At 49.0% G+C, this 12,089-nt stretch overlaps 1 protein-coding gene across 1 annotated transcript in view; it reads right to left on the reverse strand.

The window, feature by feature from the left end:
- Window positions 1–895: 895 nt before the first annotated feature.
- LOC136611806 (S-antigen protein-like) overlaps window positions 896–12,089 on the reverse strand; it is a 28,277-nt gene continuing 17,083 nt past the window's right edge. The window contains exon 2 of the mRNA XM_066591723.1: window positions 896–1,468. Within this exon, the coding sequence (XP_066447820.1) occupies window positions 896–1,468 (573 nt within the window). The remainder of the gene's footprint in view (window positions 1,469–12,089) is intronic.

A 12,089-nucleotide genomic window follows, 5' to 3' on the forward strand; every position in this document is an offset into this window, starting at 1 on the left:
CATCAGAGAGAATACTGTACAGGGATTGGACTGCAAAGGCCTGGGGTAAAGTTATTCTCTGATGAAGCCCCCTTCGGGCTGTTTAGGAGAATAATCTGGAGAAGGGAAGGTGAGCGCTGCCATGAGTTCTGGGTAATGCCAACAGTAAGGCTAGGTTCACATCGGGCGGATTTGCCGCAGAGTTTCCCTGCTCTGCGGCAAATCCGCCTGCAGACGCTAATCCGGGGATCAGCCAGGCATGTCGATGAGAATCTGCAAAATTCTCGTCCACATGGGGCGGCCAATTAGTTAGCTCAAAGCCGGGCAAAACTGGCGTTGTGGCGTGAAATCAAAAGATGCCAAAGATCTGGTACCGTGTTAGCCAGTAGAGCAAAATGTGATTGTTCTCAGCAGGAGAAACGACGTAATCTTGTATATATGATACCTTTTAATGGCTAACATTGCCATAAGCCTGAAGAAGAACCCTGCGTTGGTTCGGAAGCTCGCTATTATTACATCATGTATTTTTGTTAGCCATTAAAAGGTCTCATATCTACAAGATTACGTGGTTTCTCTTGCTGAGAACATTCACATCAAAAGATGCAGCATGTCAATTTTTCTTCTTTCTACTGTGGCCCCGCTCCTCTTTATGGGGAGAGAAAGACACAGTGGAATGTCCGAGGCCAAACCTCTTCAAAACCCGCGGTGAAATGCCACAGTTTCTGAAGCTGCGCTTTTCCAGTGGAATTTCCACGGTTTTTCGGTGCAACCAAACTGCAGGAATTGCGCAGGAAATCTGCCCCGTGAGAACCCAGCCTATAACATCCTGAGACCATTCATGTGTAGAGTTGTTTTTAAACCAAGGGAGTGGGCTCATTCACAGCCTAAGAACACTGCCATGAATTAAGAATAGGATCTAAATGTCCTCCAGGTGCCACTTGTCCCGACCGTCCAGGGGCAACTTGTCCCGACCGTCCAGGGGCAACTTGTCCCGACCGTCCAGGGGCAACTTGTCCCGACCGTCCAGGGGCAACTTGTCCCGACCGTCCAGGGGCAACTTGTCCCGACCGTCCAGGGGCAACTGGTCCCGACCGTCCAGGGGCAACTGGTCCCGACCGTCCAGGGGCAACTGGTCCCGACCACCCAGGAGCAACTGGTCCCGACCACCCAGGAGCAACTGGTCCCGACCATCCAGGAGCAACTGGTCCCGACTATCCCGGGGCAACTTGTCCCGACCATCCCGGGGCAACTTGTCCCGACCATCCAGGGGCAACTTGTCCCGACCATCCAGGGGCAACTTGTCCCGACCATCCAGGGGCAACTTGTCCCGACCATCCAGGGGCAACTTGTCCCGACCATCCAGGGGCAACTTGTCCCGACCATCCAGGGGCAACTTGTCCCGACCATCCAGGGGCAACTTGTCCTGACCATCCAGGGGCAACTTGTCCCGACCATCCAGGGGCAACTTCTCCCGACCATCCAGACGCAACTTCTCCCGACCATCCAGGTTTTTCCAACATGATGGAGCACCGTGTCACAAGGCAAAAGTGATAACTAAATGGTTCAATAAATGTGAGAAAAAGCAGCGCTGATGCTAAAAAATTACAGGAAAAATGACAATTTTGCCATGAGTTTCTCGTGATCACCGGTGTGAAGGAGCCCTAAGTGGTTTCACATGAGCGAGAAAATCGTGAAATTTTCGCCTGCTGCAATAGTCAGTAAAAAAGCAGAATATGAAACCAATGATTTACAAAAGTTTCTCTCTTATCTGCGATGTTTTCACTCATGCGATGTTGAAAAGATAAAAATCATGCTCTGTCTTTCTGCGATGTGTGATTTTTTTTTTCCGCCATGTTTTCCTATTAAGGGTTCTTTTTATCGCATCCCAATGCTAGAAATGTGTGTTACTATGAGATTTTAACATTACAAAGTCCTATTGACTTTTGTGATAAAAAATCGTGTGATTTTATATCGCGGGCTGACGCTCAGAAATTGCAGTGTATCAAGATTCAATTTTGCCGTGATTTTCTTGCAGCGAAATCACGATGGTCCATATGCAATAAGCCTGTGGCTGCCATCACATGGACGTCAATATCGCACGAGTTTTGTGCTTCGCGAGACGCACAGATACGAACTCCATTCTTTTAATGGGGTCATACACACGAGCGATGTTTTACTCCATGGCACCGCAATGCAATGCAGGAAACAAACCGCGGCTTGTTTTATCGTTCTGCATGATCTCGCATTGCAGCACCTATTGTTTTCAATGGGTCCGGCGGCAGCATCACACCCCATACCCGTCGCACGCAATGGGAGACACTCTGCCATCCTCCACCGCGGCTGTCAGCTTCTTCCCCGAAGCGGGGAATTCGCATGGCGAGTCGCACAATATGGAGGCTGGATTCAGGAAGCCAGCCCTATATCGCTCTTGCCAGTGTCCGTTTTTCAAAGGCAATGCAGAGCATCTTTGATTCAAACTGAACATGACATCACTTCTGTTAGGGCGGATTCAGACAGCGCGGTTCTGTCCCCTTATAGGGCGGATTCAGACAGCGCGGTTCTGTCCCCTTATAGGGCGGATTCAGACAGCGCGGTTCTGTCCCCTTATAGGGCGGATTCAGACAGCGCGGTTCTGTCCCCTTATAGGGCGGATTCAGACAGCGCGGTTCTGTCCCCTTATATGATAATTACGGCCCTATAAGGGGACAATACCAAACTACTGATCTCTGGGGTTTCGGTTTCACCACCTCTTTTCTCAACCGTGATTTGTGCGGTCAGGAGAAGGTGGGACTTGCCCTATTTTCCTCTCGCATTGCTAAACTACGCGCGGGGAAGATTGGTCGGCCTCTGTGTCCTCGCGGTAATTTCCAAACTCCTGCGCTCTGGTGTGGAGTTCGATCTGCCAGCGAAGGGATTCCCCTCGTTCAGGCGCAACTACGCTTCAAGGCGGTAAGTGTATCACTTCACAGTGACAGACAGACTAAAATATAACTTTTATTCAAGACTAACATAAAATAATGACTTGGGCTAAGAACAAGACAAACATAAAGACAGAGAATATTACAGATAGGTGGGTAATTGGAGTTATTAGAATCACCCCACCTAGGCTATGGTAAAGACGAGACTGAAGAGTCGCTAGTGATGCATCAGATAGTCCGTAATTTAATGAGTAGAACCACGGGTATCAGATATAAGTCTAAGAACACTTTGGTACTGGAGCAAAATTGCTCAAAAAACCTATGGAGATCGCACTGGTTTAGTCGTCACTTGCGATTAATTAATCCAATGGTCACTAAAGTGGGGCCCCAGTACCTATAAACTATAAGAAAAGTGTCACGCATCAGTATAGCGACCGTCTGTAACAAAGTGGTCACATTCGGATAGGTTGATGATCACAGGATTTGATAGTTACTTAGCCAATAATATGATTTGAGGAAACCATAAAAGTACCTCAAGTATTTGGCTCAGAGTAGTATCAGTCCATATCATTTGGAAAGAACGGTAAGCTCTCTTTAGTATAAGTATAGCTCAATATACAACTCATAACTCAAGAGAGAAGAATGGATGACCTCTCTTTATGTGAAAGGGTGATTACTGCTCAGGAATAATTACTGCTCGTAGAAATATGATTACTTGCTCAGGAATAATTACTGCTCAACGCGTTTCCCTACTAGGATTGTTGGTAGTTCATCAGGAGCAATTGTATGAGTTATGCCATACGATATGACAGGTTCATTGAGTTGAAAACTCAAGAGAAAGAGAGAGAAAGTACCACAATCGTGTTTTGAGACACGAAGGGTTAAATACTTTGTCAAATTTTGAGAAAGTGCCACAATCTTGTTTTGGGACACAAAGAGTTAAGAGAAAGTGCCACAATCGTGTTTTGGGACACGAAGGGTTAAATACTTTGTCAGATTTTGAGAAAGTACCACAATCGTGTTTTGGGACACGAAGGGTTAATTACTTTCTGCCAGATTTTGAGAAAGTACCACAATCGTGTATTGGGACATAGAGGGTTATATAATCTCTGTCAGATTTTTGTTGGTGTGGTCATGCAGGCTCGTTAGGAGATGTGCAGGAGATATACTGATTTATAGAGAAATACTGCACATCAACTAACCTCAAAGAATTGAAATGGGATCAGAACTAGAAAGTAGGGGCTTATTCAAGACCCATACTTAGTTCATCATCCAATCTTTGAACAAGGTCGCTAAATAGCGAAATAATAGCGGTCTGCAACTTGTTCATATAATAAGCTCTATAGATATATAGTAGCCTGGGACTAGTCTATCAAAAAAGAAATAGAGTTCTAGGCTACATAGAGCTTTTTTCAGATCCCTTTCATTCTATCAAGGTCTCTAGGCAGCGCATAGTAGCATAAGCAGAGCGGTGTCTTTGCTGCCTAGATATGAGACCTGCATCCAACACACACACATTCAGATAAAATAACAAAAGTGGTAGAGCCTGGAGCTCTGATGGTGAGCTAAGGCGGTAAGTGTAGTCGCGCCTTCGGCAGTCTTCGGCAGTCTGCATAAGCCTTCAGATTGCGATACTCATCCGTGTGTTCCATGCTCTTCAAAGATCGGAAGTGTTAGCCGTTGACTGTAATTAGAAACTTCAGATCGCACTTACATGCATGGCACGCGATGTCTTTTAGTCTGGGTTCACACGGGGCGGAAATCTTCCAGAATGTCCGCAGCAGGAACGCCTGGAAATTCCACTAGATTTCCGCAGCTGAAGTCCCGAGATATTTGACGGGGGGTTTAAAAGCAGCTTATTCCGCTGCGGCCATCTTTCCCTATAGAGAGAAGGGAGCCCGCAGCGGAAACGGTAATACAATTGGCATGAATTCTGCACGGCATGTCAGTTTCAGCGCGATTTGACTGCAGCGGACTGTCCGCAGCATGTGGACCACAGGTTTGCAAATCTCGGCCACTTTGTTGCTTACTCTCAGGCTTAAAGGGGTTGTCCCGAGGCAGCAAGTGGGTCTGTACACTTCTGCATGGCCATAATAATGCACTTTGTAATATACATTGTGCATTAATTATGAGCCATGCAGAAGTTATAAAAAGTTTTATACTTACCTGTTCCGTTGCTGGCGTCCTCGTCTCCATGGTGCCGACTAATTTTCGCCCTCCGATGGCCAAATTAGCCGCGCTTGCGCAGTCCGGGTCTTCTGCAGTCTTCTATGGGGCTCCGTGTAGCTCCGTGTAGCTCCGCCCCGTCACGTGCCGATTCCAGCCAATCAGGAGGCTGGAATCGGCAATGGACCGCACAGAAGAGCTGCGGTCCACGGAGGAAGAGGCCATCTTCAGCGGTGAGTAGAGAAGTCACCGGAGCGCGGGGATTCAGGTAAGCGCTCCGGTGAGCTTTCTTTACCTCCCTGCATCGGGGTTGTCTCGCGCCGAACGGGGGGGGGGTTGAAAAAAAAAAAAACCCGTTTCGGCGCGGGACAACCCCTTTAAGATTGCAGGTGGAATGTCAGTGCGGAAAGTCTGCATGGAAATTCCGCTGCACTTCCACCCCGTCTGAACCCAGCCTTAATCCCTTTGAAAACAATGGGCCAGGCATTCTGCAGCAACACCAGAAGATAGAACGTGCTGCGAGGAAAAAACTGTTAGTGTGAATAGATCCCTTCAAAAAATGGATTTCATAGTCGTGCGAGTTTTGTGTGCATTGCCCAAGACTTGCATGAGAATGGCGCTCAACAGCCCGGACTCCAGACTGATACATTGTACACAGCTCATCCTGCTCCCAGGTGAGAAGTGGATGCAGTTGTATCCAGTGTAGACAATGCTCTGGAAGCTCAACAGCCCGGACTCCAGACTGATACATTGTACATAGCTCATCCTGCTCCCAGGTGAGAAGTGGATGCAGTTGTATCCAGTGTAGACAATGCTCTGTGAGCTCAATGCATCAGCAGTAGCTTGACAAATATCTCTGCTATTTTGCAAAAATCTATCAGGGCCGCTTCACACCGGTGTATGTTCAATAGTGCACTCCTCAGCACAACGTATTTGTGCTATGATCACAGTAGATTGATGGGTCAATTTCTTTTTTATGAATATATTTTTATTTTATTCTATAATTTTATTTATTTTTGTAACTATTTTTTTTACATCTATGCCCCCCTGACATATTTACTGGAGAAACATCTGGGGGCCGTTCACATTTACTGGGGAAACATCCTCCGGTGGTGACAGTAGTCACTTACAGCTGATCGGGGTCTGTTAGGACATTGCAACTCTGCCATGGCAAGAGGCACCTGGCAGTCACATGATCAGTGGGTTGAATAGTGAAAGTAGCACTTCTGCTTTCTCTATTCTCTACTTGGCGCTCATTTAGCGCTATGTAGCCAGCAGGAGGCCAGGCAAAAGCCGTTAAAAACCTGCCTTCTCCTCTCTGAGTCCTTGGCTGTGACTAACAGGACCCGACCTACTCCTACTTTATTGCAGGAGCTTTAATGCCCCAACATATTTTTACCATTGGCTGGGATTAAAGCCAAGGTTCCAGTGCCATAACTTTACGGCATTTGGTCCTTATCGGGTTAGTAAAGTTAACACTGAATGGACTCCTGAGTAAGAGCACAGTGGTCGCTTCACACAGTTGAGGTCTGTTCATCATCGCTATTCCGGTAGCCTTATTGCCCATTCCAAATTTAAAGGAGCGCTCCAACACGCGCCTATTTACTAAATCACCAACACATTCATGCACTATAACCAGCACTGTCCCGGTGTATTTATATAGAGTGGGATGTTTTGGAGATAAGTCAGCTCTATGGTGGGACATGTCAGTGTAGTAATGAATAGTCATGTACTTACATTCATTACATGGATCTTTGTCTAATTAAACGATCACATTTCGCTCCGCGTCTGTCTACAACGGTGTGAGCCGAGAGGCTCTGGATGGCGGCAGTATTTTCTTATTTTCTCATCTGAGAAGAGGAATGGAAATCTGTCAGGAGGAGATAATTATTACTGTCACACATGACAATATTGTTTCACTTCCTCACAGTCAAAGAGCCCAAAGGATCGGAGAAACGGAAAAATCCATTTCTTACAGAAGAAAATACATTTAAACAGAAACGGAGGAAAGTTTTCCACTACTACAATATCTGGTGCAGATACTAGTTAGCATGAAAGCTCCAGGACCGCAGACACAGCACTTTCTGCCAGAGGCGCCCCTATCACGAGGCACAATGAGCCTGCTGCCTCAGGCGGCAATCTGCAGGACCTCAGAGGGGTGGCGCTACAGTTGCTGCCTGGCTGGTATTTATTAATGGGCACTTGTAAGCTGGCCAGGCAGCAACCCGAAAAGCATGTAACTCACTTTAGCAGGAGCGAGCACACGCCATTCTCAGCGAGAGCCGGCTGTAACTGAAATCTGGCCTCTTGCTGCAACAGTGGGGAGTGATGAGAACAGTAATTCCCGCTGTTAATCCCTAACATGCCATTAACCGGATGCCGTATACTGGTGTCTAGGCCTGCCATAGCTTATGAGTACTATTGGAAGTAAAAAAGGCATTGCAGTACAGAAGTATTTCAATGCAGTATCATAGCTGTTATGGCTCGAATCCCCTATAGGACATGAAAAAAACATTAAAAAAAAAATGAAAATAGTGTAAAAAAAGAACACATACAAAAAAATAACAAAACACACCCTTTTTTGCGCACTTTCCCCTTTTTTGTATAAAAATTTTTAAATCCCATATATTTGGTATCATTATATCTGTAACGACCTGTACAATGAATTGAACACACTATTCATCCTGCGAGGTAAAAACTGTAAAAAGATAAAAACCCTAAAATGCTTATTTTGTCCATTTTGCCTCCCAAAAAACGCGATAAAAGTGGCCAAAATAGCCACATATACCCTCAAAATAGCACCAATAAAAACTGCAGCTTGACACGCAAAAAACAAGTCCATGGACAAATAACAAAGTTGTGGTGCTTTGAATGCAACGATTAGAGATGAGCGAGCACCAAAATGCTCGGGTGCTCGTTACTCGGAACGAACTTTTCGCGATGCTCGAGGGTTCGTTTCGAATAACGAACCCCATTGAAGTCAATGGGCGACCCGAGCATTTTTGTATTTCGCCGATGCTCGCTAAGGTTTTCATGTGTGAAAATCTGGGCAATTCAAGAAAGTGATGGGAACGACACAGCAACGGATAGGGCAGGCGAGGGGCTACATGTTGGGCTGCATCCTAAGTTCACAGGTCCCACTATTAAGCCACAATAGCGGCAAGAGTGGGCCCCCCCCCTCCCAAAAACTTTTACTTCTGAAAAGCCCTCACTAGCATGGCATACCTTTGCTAAGCACCACACTACCTCCAACAAAGCACAATCACTGCCTGCATGACACTCCGCTGCCACTTCTCCTGGGTTACATGCTGCCCAACCCTCCCCCCCTCCCCCCCCCACAGCGCACACCAAAGTGTCCCTGCGCAGCCTTCAGCTGCCCTCATGCCACACCACCCTCATGTCTATTTAGAAGTGCGTCTGCCATGAGGAGGAACCGCAGGCACACACTGCAGAGGGTTGGCACGGCTAGGCAGCGACCCTCTTTAATAGGGGCGGGGCGATAGCCCACAATGCTGTACAGAAGCAATGAGAAATATAATCCTGTGCCATCAGGAGCTGCACACCTGGGCATAGCAATGGGGAACCTATGTGCCACACACTATTCATTCTGTCAAGGTGTCTGTATGCCCCAGTCAGACTGGTAATATGTACCTTAACAGTAACCGCGTTGGTGGTAATGTGGTGGTGACTGCGGACCTAGTAGCACGGTTGTATTTTGTTGGTTTTCGGAATGCGGCCAGGATTAAGTGGGCCGTGGCGGGGGGATGGTGGGGGGGCTCTCTTGTAGTGTCGGTAAAGGTGAAATTCTTGGACTGGCACCAGACAAACCAATGCAAAGGCATTTGCCAAGAATGTTTTCCCTGTTGGAGGAGGAGGGGGATGTTTTTGAGGCACTACGTGTCCTCTCCACGTGTCCGTGGTTATATGCAGCTTAACAGTAACCGCGTTGGTGGGAAATGGCCTCGCCGCCATCATGTCTTTGGGAAGCCTGTTTCCACACCCCAGAGACATACCATTAGCAGCGGTATAGGCAGAGCCCAGAATTCGTAACATTTCAGCCGTAGCATTAGGACAGGCCCCACTAACATATCACTAGCAGCATTATAGCGGGAGCGCAGTCTTCGTTCCATGTCAGCAATAGTAGCACTCAAGACAGGCCCCAGTAACAATTCCGAAGCAGCAGTATAGCGGGAGCGCAGTCTTCGTTCCATGTCAGTAATAGTAGCACTCAAGACAGGCCCCAGTAACAATTCCGAAGCAGCAGTATAGTGGGAGCGCAGTCTTAGTTCCATTTCAGTAGCTGCAGTATAGCCAAGGCCCAAGTTACATTTATGTAGCTAAAGTGTAGGCCAACCCCACACACACTTCTGTACCATGAGTGCAGGCGAAGAACATACAAATTGCTATGATTACACTGTAGGTGAGGGCCCCAAAAAATTGGTGTACCAACAGTACTAATGTACCTCAGTAAAAATTGGCCATGCCCAACCAAGATGGCAGGTGAAACCCATTAATCGCTTTGGTTAATGTGGCTTAAGTGGTAACTAGGCCTGGAGGCAGCCCAGTTTAACGAAAAATTGGTTCAAGTTAAAGTTTCAACGCTTTTAAGAGCATTGAAACATATAAAAATTGTTTCGAAAAATTAGATGAGTGAGCCTTGTGGCCCTAAGAAAAATTGCCCGTTCAGCGTGATTACGTGAGGTTTCAGGAGGAGGAGCAGGAGGAGGAGGAGGAATATTAGACACAGATTGATGAAGCAGAAATGTCCCCGTTTTGGATGGTGAGAGAGAACGATGCTTCCATCCGCGGGTGCAGCCTACGTATTGTTTACGTATCGCTGCTGTCCGCTGGTGGAGAAGAGAAGTCTGGGGAAATCCAGGCTTTGTTCATCTTGATGAGTGTTAGCCTGTCGGCACTGTCGGTTGACAGGCGGGTACGCTTATCTGTGATGATTCCCCCAGCCGCACTAAACACCCTCTCCGACAAGACGCTAGCCGCAGGACAAGCAAGCACCTCCAGGGCATACAGCGCGAGTTCAGGCCACGTGTCCAGCTTTGACACCCAGTAGTTGTAGGTGGCAGAGGCGTCACGGAGGACGGTCGTGCGATCCGCTACGTACTCCCTCACCATCCTTTTACAGTGCTCCCGCCGACTCAGCCTTGACTGGGGAGCGGTGACACAGTCTTGGTGGGGAGCCATAAAGCTGTCCAGGCCCTTAAAGACTGTTGCACTGCCTGGGCTGTACATGCTGCTCGATCTCCGCACCTCCCCTGCTACCTGGCCCTCGGAACTGCGCCTTCTGCCACTAGCGCTGTCGGATGGGAATTTTACCATCAGCTTGTCCGCCAGGGTCCTGTGGTATAGCAACACTCTCGAACCCCTTTCCTCTTCGGGAATGAGACTGGGAAGGTTCTCCTTATAGCATGGGTCGAGCAGTGTGTACACCCAGTAATCCGTAGTGGCCAGAATGCGTGCAACGCGAGGGTCACGAGAAAGGCATCCTAACATGAAGTCAGCCATGTGTGCCAGGGTACCTGTACGCAACACATGGCTGTCTTCACTAGGAAGATCACTTTCAGGATCCTCCTCCTCCTCCTCCTCATCCTCCTCAGGCCATACACGCTGAAAGGATGACAGGCAAGCAGCAGGGGCACCGTCAGCAGTGGGCCAAGCTGTCTCTTCCCCCTCCTCCTCATCCTCCTCATGCTCCTCCTCCTCCTCCTGAATGCGCTGAGATATAGACAGGAGGGTGCTCTGACTATCCAGCGACATACTGTCTTCCCCCGCCTCCGTTTCCGAGCGCAAAGCGGCTGCCTTTATGGTTTGCAGGGAACTTCTCAAGATGCATAGCAGAGGAATGGTGACGCTAATGATTGCAGCATCGCCGCTCACCACCTGGGTAGACTGCTCAAAGTTTCCAAGGACCTGGCAGATGTCTGCCAACCAGGCCCACTCTTCTGAAAAGAATTGAAGAGGCTGACTCCCACTGCGCCGCCCATGTTGGAGTTGGTATTCCACGATAGCTCTACGCTGCTCATAGAGCCTGGCCAACATGTGGAGCGTAGAGTTCCACCGTGTGGGCACGTCGCACAGCAGTCGGTGCACTGGCAGATTAAACCGATGTTGCAGGGTGCGCAGGGTGGCAGCGTCCGTGTGGGACTTGCGGAAATGTGCGCAGAGGCGGCGCACCTTTACGAGCAGGTCTGACAAGCGTGGGTAGCTTTTCAGAAAGCGTTGAACCACCAAATTAAAGACATGGGCCAGGCATGGCACGTGCGTGAGGCTGCCGAGCTGCAGAGCCGCCACCAGGTTACGGCCGTTGTCACACACGACCATGCCCGGTTGGAGGCTCAGCGGCGCAAGCCAACGGTCGGTTTGCTCTGTCAGACCCTGCAGCAGTTCGTGGGCCGTGTGCCTCCTATCTCCTAAGCTGAGTAGTTTCAGCACGGCCTGCTGACGCTTGCCCACCGCTGTGCTGCCACGCCGCGCGACACCGACTGCTGGCGACGTCCTGCTGCTGCTGACACATCTAGATTGCGAGACAGAGGTTGAGGAGGAGGAGGAGGAGGAGGAGGAGGAGGAGGGTGCTTTAGTGGACGAAGCATACACTGCCGAACATACCAGCACCAAGCTGGGGCCCGCAATTCTGGGGGTGGGTAGGACGTGAGCGGTCCCAGGCTCTGACTCTGTCCCAGCCTCCACTAAATTCACCCAATGTGCCGTCAGGGAGATGTAGTGGCCCTGCCTGCCTGTGCTTGTCCACGTGTCCGTAGTTAAGTGGACCTTGCCATTAACCGCGTTGGTGAGGGCGCGTACAATGTTGCGGGAGACGTGGTCGTGCAGGGCTGGGACGGCACATCGGGAAAAGTAGTGGCGACTGGGAACTGAGTAGCGCAGGGCCGCCGCCGCCATCATAGCTTTGAAAGCCTCCGTTTCCACAACCCTATACGGCAGCATCTCAAGGCTGATAAATTTGGCGATGTGGACGGTTAACGATTGAGCGTGCGGGTGCGTGGCGGCGTACTT

The sequence above is a fragment of the Eleutherodactylus coqui genome, chromosome 1, assembly GCF_035609145.1.
Source record: "Eleutherodactylus coqui strain aEleCoq1 chromosome 1, aEleCoq1.hap1, whole genome shotgun sequence".
NCBI classification, from domain to species: domain Eukaryota; kingdom Metazoa; phylum Chordata; class Amphibia; order Anura; family Eleutherodactylidae; genus Eleutherodactylus; species Eleutherodactylus coqui.